The sequence below is a fragment of the Girardinichthys multiradiatus genome, chromosome 10, assembly GCF_021462225.1.
Source record: "Girardinichthys multiradiatus isolate DD_20200921_A chromosome 10, DD_fGirMul_XY1, whole genome shotgun sequence".
Taxonomy (NCBI): Eukaryota; Metazoa; Chordata; class Actinopteri; order Cyprinodontiformes; family Goodeidae; genus Girardinichthys; species Girardinichthys multiradiatus.
In genome coordinates, this window is record NC_061803.1 from 33,935,472 (window position 1) to 33,944,423 (window position 8,952).

Below are 8,952 nucleotides of genomic sequence, written 5' to 3' on the forward strand. Positions count from 1 at the left end.
GTCAGTACATCTGGTAAAGCCCCTGTAGGTACAGTCCATTTCAAGCAGGATAATATGTAAAACCTGTAGGTCACTGTGGTCCATGGACCGGACCAAGACCGTGTTACAGCTGATAAAGTGCGTTCAAATTTCCTAAACAGACACTTGCATTTTGGTTAAATCATTATTCATAATGACCAGTACCAAAAGATTTCAGTCAATGTCAACTTTATTTAAATTGTGTTTTAAACAGACTTGCATGAATGTGCTGCACAGCAATAATGAGCCAGAACAAAGAACAATAAATTAACACTTCATACAACCATAAAACCAAAAAATAAGAAGAGAAGAATAATTTGTAGCAACTGGAGTTGTTGCCTGTCTCAGTGTGCTGCTCTTACAAGGTTGAACTCTTCTTAGAAATCGACCATTATTTATGAAATCAAATCACAGTAAATGTCAACGGGCTGGGACTCAAACCCACGACAGTCTGTATCGAGTACTAAGGCCTCCGTACATTGGTCACACACTTTACCCCTGTGCTGCCTGGTAAGTACTTTTAATGATGATTCTTTATATTTAATCTACTTTTGCGAACATCACAATGAAAAGGCCTCTCCTTCTGTGGAGTTTAAAATGTTGCTTCATCTGAATGTCAAAAAAAGTTAACTGCGATTAATAAAACTTTCAAAAGGTGAAGTGTGAACATCCATGTGTTTTTTCAGATATGCTGGTCTTGAAAATCTTTGACTGCAAACACTACAAACAAATGGTTTCTCTCCTGTGTGAACACGCATGTGTCTCTTTAGATCTCCATGCAGTGAAAACGCTTTACTACAAACATGACAAACAAACTGTTTTTCTCCTGAATGGACTTTCATGTGATTTTCCAGATGATTCCTTTGAATAAATCTGCTTTTACAGACATCACAACCAAATGGTCTCTCCTCTGTGTGGAGCCTCACATGTCGCTGTAGCTGTGTTTCCTTCACAAAACGTTTTCCACAGTCTCTACAGCTAAATTGTGCATTGTGAATATCCAGGTGCCTTCTCAGATATACTTGCTGTGAAAATCCTTTACTACAAACATCACAAAAAAACGGCTTCTCTCCTGTGTGAACACGCATGTGACTCTTTAGATCACCTTGTCGTAAAAAGCCTTTACTACAAACACTACAAATGTAGTGTTTCTCTCCTGTGTGAATAAGCATGTGTCTCTTTAGAATATTTTGTTGTGAAAAACCTTTCTTGCAAACACTACAAACAAAAGGTCTCTCTGCAGTGTGGATCCAGATGTGTTTTTTAAGACTTTCCTTTACCTTAAATCTTGCACCACAAACATCACAAGAAAATGTTTTTTCTTCTGAATGGAGCTTCATGTGAATGTTAAGATTTCTCTTTGCATGGAACCTTCTCCCACAATCATCACAGGAAAATGGAGTCTCTCCAGTGTGGACTCTCATATGTGTCTGAAGAGAAAGTTTTTCCTTAAATCCTTTACCACAAAGATCACACCTATGCTCTCTCATTCCAGTGTGAATCATCATGTGTAATTTAAGATTTGTCTTAAGTTTAAATCTTTTGCCACAAATATTGCAACCAAATGGCTTCTCTCCTGTGTGGACTCCATACTGAGCCGTAACACTGGAAGACAGTTTTGATGTCTTATCTCTTCTCTCAACCATCTTCTTACTTAGGTGGGAAGAACATACTGAATCTGGGTTCTTGTCTGGTTCTAATCCTCCACAGCTCTGTCCATCAGGTTCTCTTTCCATCTGTATAACTGAGGTGCTGGTTGGAGCTTCTGTCTCTCTATTGTTTTCAGTTTCAACTTGATGACGCTCTGATAACCGAGGTTTTTCCTCATCTTCATTCTTCACAGAAGGCTGCTCTTCCTTCTGACTGATCCACAGCTCCTCATCTTCCTCCTTTATGTGGGGGGGCTCTGGATCCTGCTGGTCCAAACTGGGGCTCCAGTCATGGGGAACCACTTTAATCACCAACATCTGATGGACTGAAAACATCAAAACACACATGTACATCACTGATTGCTTCTGGATGATAAAATAATCATTTACATATGATCTCATTTTCCTTAGCGTTAATAAAGGATGTCTGAATGGAATCGTACATTAAGATAAAACAGATGCTAAGAAACCAACTGATTTGGTTGAAATCGTTTTTTAATTTCTGTAAGGAAGTGATATACGATCCTACATGTTGGGCCATGAAACAAGGCAACTTCTAAAGCCCCTCGATTTTATCAAGGCATTAAAATTAATCAGTTTTATCAATAAAATGGATCAATCTCAATGTAAAGGGTACATAATTTAATTAATCAATGCGTTCTAGTTGCATATTTTATAAAAAAGAATAAGAGGATTATAAAAATATACTTGTCAGAATCACAATATTGACACTTCAATTGGCATCAAATTATTATATAGGAGCCTTTTTACATTTACATTGATAATCAATCGATTAGTAATCACACTAATATATTTTAATAATTGACAAAGTAAAAGCCAGCCCCTCCTTGAACTGCCACCTTTACGTGGTGGAGGGATTTTTAGTGTTTGAATAATCCTAGAAGCTATGTTGTCTGAGGCTCAAATGCCCATGGTAGGGTCTCCCATGGCAAACAGCCTTTGGGTGACACGTCATACAAAGTGTGGGAAGTCGAGAGATTTCGGCGAGAAATAGTCGGGCTCACCTCCACGTTTAGCGGTGGTGGGTTTGCTTGTCGATCCACAGCTGAGCCGTGTCATGTTTAGGTTCACCCCGGTGGATGAGAGGGTCGCATCCCTGCACCTTCGTGTCAGGGAGAGGTCTGTGTTGGACTCTTATGGACCCCTCCTGTTGGAGGGGGCGGCACTCCTGAGGGTACCGTGAGGGCAGGCGTGCGACAGAGGTGGAGACAGAGGCAAAAACGTGGGCCTGGGAGGAATTCGGAGGAGCCATGGAGAAGGACTACTGAGGTCGGCCTCGAAGCGATTCTGGCAAACCGCCCAGTGTCTCAGAAGAGGGAAGCAGTGCTTCGCCAACACTGTTTACAGTGGGGTGGGGAGCTGCTGACGAGGGACATTATCGGGCGGTGGAAGGAGTACTTCGAAGATCTCCTCAATCCTGCCGTCATGCCTTCCCTGGTAGAAGCAGAAACTGGGGACTCGGAGTTGAATTCGTTCATCCCCCAGGCTGAAGTCACGGAGGTGGTCAAAAAGCTCTGCTTTGGCAAGGCTTCGAAGGTGGAAGGTGGATGAGATCTTCCCCCGAGTACCTCAAGTCTCTGGATGTTGTAGGGCTGCCGTGGCTGACACGCCTCTTCAACACGGCATGGCGGTTGGGGATAATGCTTCTGGACTGGCAGACTGGGGTGTGTTCCAACTACAGGGGAATCACACTCCTCAGCCTTTCTAGTAAGGCATATGCCAGGATTTTGAAGAGGAGAGTCCAACTGATAGTCAAACCTCGGCTTCAGGAGGAGAAGTGTGTATTTCGTGCCTGCCATGAAACACTGGACCAGTCTACATGTGTTTTGTGGACCTGGAGAAGGCATTCGACCATGTCCCTTGTGGTGCTCTGTGGGGGACACTCCAGGAGTACGGAGTATTAGAGGACATCCGGTCTCTCTACAAGCGAAGCAGGAGTTTGGTTGGCATTGCCGGCACTGTTGGACATGTTCCCGGTGCATGTTGGAATCCAGCAGGGCTGCCCTTTGTCACCGGTCCTGTTCATAACGTTCACGGACAGGATTTCTAGGAGCAGCAAAGAATGGGAGGGGGTCTGGTTTAGGGATCAGTGGATTTCGTTTCCCCTTTTTGCAGATGTTGTGGTCCTGCTGGCCCCCATCTAGCCAAGACCTACAACATGCACTGTGGCGGTTCGTAGCCGAGTGTGAAGCAGCTGGGGTGAGAAGCAACTCCTCCAAGTCCAAGGCCATGGTTCTCAACCAGAAAATGGTGGCTTGCCCTCTTCAAGTTGGAGGAAAGTTCCTGCCTCAAGTGGAGGAGTTTAAGTGTTTTGGGGTCTTGTTCACGAGTGAGTGGAGTATAAAGCGGGAGATCGACAGACGGACCGGTGTGGCCACAGTAGTAATGAGGACGCTGTGGCAATCCATTGTGGAGAAGAGAGCTGAGCCAAAAAGCAAAGCTCTCGATTTACTGGTCGGTCTACGTTTCTACCCTCACCTATGGGCAAGAAATGTCTTGTGGAGTACCTCAAGGGTCTATCTTAGGCCCTGTTTTGTTTTCATTATACCTTCTGCCTGTGGGTTCCATATTTAGAAAGCACAATATGTCTTTCCATTGCTATGCTGATGATGTCCAAATATATTACCCCTTTAATCCGGATATCTCTGACCCACTGTATTCTCTGTTTAATTGTCTTCGAGAGTTCAGAGATTGGTTAACTCAGAATTGTTTGACAGTGAATGAAAACAAAACTGAAATTATGGCGTTTGGTGATTGTACACCTCTCACTAGGTCACCTGATATCCTCGGCCCTCTTGCTCCACATTGCTCCTCCACTGTCTGGAATCGCGGAGTGTTTTTAGACAGTTCTTTTTAATTTGAGAAAAAAGGTGTCCACAGTTGTCAAGACCTGTTTTTATCAGTTACAGTAAATCAAGTTGCCAAAGCTAAATCTTACATTCCTTCTAAAGACCTCGAAACTCTTGTCTAGGCCTTCATTATAGCTAGATTAGACTACTGCAACTCCTTCTACTATGGACTTGAAAAACCATCTCTCCATCATTTACAGGTAGTCCAGAATGCTGCTGCACGGCTGCTAACAGGTACCAGAAGGCATGACCACATCACTCCAATTTTAGCAGATTTACACTGGCTGCCTTTGTATTTTCGTATTGATTTTAAGATTCTTTTACTCACATCTAAAATTTTAAATGGCTTGGCACCCAATTATTTAACAGTTATTCTTAATGTTTATAATCCAAAAAGAGCACTGAGATCTTCTAGCCAGATGCTCTTAGTTCAGCCGAAGGCCAAATCAAGGCGCAGAGAAAATCAGGCTTTTGCTGTGGCCGCTCCCAGTCTCTGGAATAAACTGCCCCTTGAGATTTGGAATGCTGAGTCTGTACAGTCTTTTAAATCCCTCTTGAAAACTCAATTTTTACATCGGCTTTTAACTCAAGTTCAGTTTGAGTGCATCAGAACAGTTAGATTGAGATGTTTCTATATTTTAGTCTTAATTCTATTTTGTATATGTCGGTTTTTTGGTTTTATGTCTGTCTTCTGTAGTTATGTCATTTGCATTTACTTTTATGTTAAGCACTTTGGTCAACATTAAGTGTGGTTGTTAAATGTGCTATACAAATAAAATTGACATTGACATGAAATTTAGATCATGACCAAAAGAATGAGATCCTGATACAAGCAGGACAAATGAGCTTCCTCTGGCCGGTGGCCGGGCACTCCCTTAAAGACAGGGTAAGGAGCTCGCCCACCCGAAGGAGCTAGGAGTAGAGCCGCTGCTCAACTGCGGAGTCAGTTGAAGTCGCTTGGGCATCTGTTTCGAATGCCTTCTGGTCTTCTCCCCTGGTGGTTGTTTTGGGCTCATCCTACCAGGAGGATGCCGAGGGGACGGCCCAGGACCCACTGGAGGGACTATGTCTCTTGGGGGGCCTGGGAACCCCTGGTTTCCCCCTGAGGAGCTGGAGGAGGTGCTTGCGGGGGAGGGAAGTCTGGGCGTCTCTACTTAGTCTGCTGCCCCCACGACCCCGTCCCAATTAAAGCTTCCAAGCATCATAGTTGGTTGTAAATCCTAAACTTAAATTGATGAATGTCTGGAGGAGAGAAAAGGACCAATAATGTCCAACTTCACTTTAGAAACATCAGCCCTGATCACCTTAGAACCCTCTCAAGGCACTTTAATAGAAAAAAAGCCAATTCAATTTAATAATACAGACATATTCCAAGTCAAGTCCATACACTCCAATTGATCCTACTTCTCAGACTATGCAGTCAAGTTCAGTTTATTAGTTTATTATTGAAATTGGTTAAAAACTTTTCTATCTAAGGAAACCCTTTCAGCACTAAGGTGCTCAGCTGAGGGCCTGTGATCAAGGACATAATTGTGGGTCTAGCATTGGCGGGTTAAGTTCTCTTCCTAGTTATTTATTTATTGTATCATTTACTTTTGTAAAAAGAGCCAGTCAAATTTGGCATTCCAGTTTTAGAAATTCATTCAAATTATTTTACTGTGATTTACCTAACTTTCCTGTTCTTTTGTATTTACGCTGCAGTTTTTCTGTTCCACATCAGTTCAGCAATTAATAAAAGGTTTACTTTTACTTCATCTTTCTTCTAACACAGAACCAAATATTTAACACTTTTAGAGCACCTTCATAGTCATGTATACTGCGTTGTGGTGTTTTGGGGGGCTGGAAGGGATTAATTGTATTTCAATTCATTTCAATGAGGAAAATCAATTCCACATATGAATAATTCCAGTTAAGAGCTCCATCATGGAACAAATTAACTTATAAAGTAGAGGCACCACCAGGGGTGTTTTTAGGGTCTGAACTATTGGGGTCTTTAGCCCAGGCACTAGTTTAGCAGCCCAGTTTATAAGTCACTTAAAGTTAAAGTAACACAAGACATGTAGAACCAGCTCTGTGTCTTGGCTGGGTTTTCACTTAATGTAGAATATTGTGAATCAAACAAAAAGCTTCACAATAATTTGACTTCGTTTAAATTTTTTGTTAGAAGTTTACATGAAGGATGAAGAGAAACAGTTTACAACTGATGAAAAAAAAAACATTTGGCTGAAGCAGATAAAGACACATTTTGTGATATTTACAAACATACTTCCTGCTCAGTCCATCTAACTAAAGTTGTTCTTAAACTCAGAAAAACTATGTTTACTGTGGCTTAAATAAATGTGCTTCTTGCCTTTTTCAAACGTTACTCTCCCACTCTCTATCCCACCCCTGAGGCTCCATTGCTATAATTTCTTAAGTTTCTTAAAAGAAAACTGGTATAAATTTTTTTTTTTTTTTCAGATTTTAATGGAATAGTAAGACCCTAAAAACACATTTATTTATTTTAAATATGTTGTAAGCTATCCCAACATTTCACTAAAATATGTTCCTTCTTTCATCAACCTGTTGTTTTACTGCCATCTTTACAGCCCTTCATTCCACTTGGTCTGTTTTTCTCCACTGAGCATGTGAGCCATTAGTTCAGTCTTTATGATTAACACATTCTGCACAGAAAAAGGTGTTTAAAATAGATCATGGAGCGTCATCCTGGACCTTTCTTGGGCTTGGACACTCAGCACTAATATTAGTTATTAGTAAATATATACATAAATTGGTATGTATGTGTTTCATTGCGTAAAACTATCCTTGCTTAATGAGTTTAGTTCATATATTACATATAACATGTATTATTCCAAAAAATAAAACAGTAAACTAATTAATGGTCAATAAAATGAAGAAAGAAACCACCAAGAACTAAAAGGCTGCTACAAGGAAGGATCGGCGCATGGCATTTGGAGCTCAACTCTAAACACGTTGCACCAACAGTAGCGTAAAACAGGAATGATTTAGACCTCCCAGTCTGTAGGATATGGAAAGTGCCATAACTCAAATTAAAAAGTCACCAAAAAATTTTTTATTAAAGTGAAAATGTTTTACATGAAACGGGAGATGCATTCATCGAATAAATTAATCCATATTTATCCTAAATAAACATGGAAATCATTATTTTTTTTCATTTTTTTAAAAATTTGAATATTATTAAATATGTAATTATAATCTCATTTTATGAACATGTGCTGCAGCACAAAGGAATATCACATGAGGCTAGCACAACTATAACAAAGGTGATTGGTCTGCACCTGAGTTGCTGTGCAGATGTTTTTGGATTTGCGTCACCTACCGTGTTCTTCAACAGGAGTATCATCTAGAACCTTTTATAAGGAGAAAAACTCAAACATCCAAAAAGATAGCGTGGAGAAATCAGAGGTGGAAGAAGAATAGAGGTGACAGAATGCATTATCAGCCATGTCTTTAAAAGTAAAAATTCACTGATTCTTTATTAGTTACAGAAAGCTGTGGGTTAGGGGCCCATTTAAGATCATCATGTGTAGCCGTTTCACAGTCCAGCAGCTCTCTCATAACTTCCAGCAGTTAATTTGCTTCAATTCTGACAAACAAATGAATGTGTCACTTACTGAGATCTTTGCTGTCTTGTGTCTGCTCCAGTTCTGATGTTGACGCTGCAGGTATCAGGGGCTCCAAACTGAGCCCTCCAGAGTCTTCTGCTTCAACCTTCATCTCAGACATCATCGATCCACTTGGGATTCTTTTTTTCACAATCCTTGTTTGCAACCTTCACATGTTCTATTAAGTCAGGGTCTCAGTTATATAACCTGTATCTTCTGTATATCTGCTGCCTGAAACTGGAATCAGGTGCAAATCTAATGTTTCTAAAATGTAAACCGTAGCAGAGCTGAAGCGATGCTGCAGAGCGGAGAGTCTGAAACCTTGGTTTGAACTTCTGGTGTCACTCTGTAACTGTCCCTAATCTCTCCGTCCACCGCTCAACAAGGTTTAGAGGAGGTGTCCACAGACGATGTGGTCTTTCCCGCAGTCTAATAAACTCAGAGCGTGGACTTGTCTTGTAGCACTAAATCATGAGCTTTACAAGCTTCAACATCTAAAACACTGATTAAGTCTCTGCTGTTTGCTGCTTTAGCTTCACAGTGACTAAAAGTACATTGACTTGCCAATGAAGGCTAATAACATTCTTCACTGCAAACTTATTCAAGAAATAATCGCAGCGATCCAAAAAACATGTGCAAAGGATATCTTCAGGAAGGCTGTCAAGGACAGACTCGGAGACATGAATTACACAGCTGTTTTACACAAACTTTACGTTTTACTGTCAGGATTTAGCTAGTCAAGCTAACATGACTACATCCGGTTACTTCCTCCTCACTGACCATTTAATG

General features: G+C 41.0%; 1 protein-coding gene across 1 annotated transcript; it reads right to left on the bottom strand.

The window, feature by feature from the left end:
- Positions 1 to 190: 190 nt before the first annotated feature.
- LOC124875052 (gastrula zinc finger protein XlCGF26.1-like) lies at positions 191 to 8,952 on the bottom strand. Its single transcript, XM_047376846.1, has 2 exons — positions 8,173 to 8,952; positions 191 to 1,993 (listed from the first exon to the last, which is right to left on the bottom strand). The coding sequence occupies exons 1-2, from the start codon at positions 8,285 to 8,287 to the stop codon at positions 645 to 647; spliced, it is 1,464 nt and encodes a 487-aa protein (XP_047232802.1). The 5' UTR covers positions 8,288 to 8,952; the 3' UTR covers positions 191 to 644.

Bases quoted from the DNA above. Each gene is read 5' to 3' on its own strand.
- LOC124875052 (XM_047376846.1), bottom strand. From the start codon at position 8,287: ATGATGTCTGAGATGAAGGTTGAAGCAGAAGACTCTGGAGGGCTCAGT. The intron at 1,994-8,172 runs GTAAGTGACACA...TGATGTTTTCAG, and splicing joins ACAAGACAGCAAAGATCTCA to TCCATCAGATGTTGGTGATT.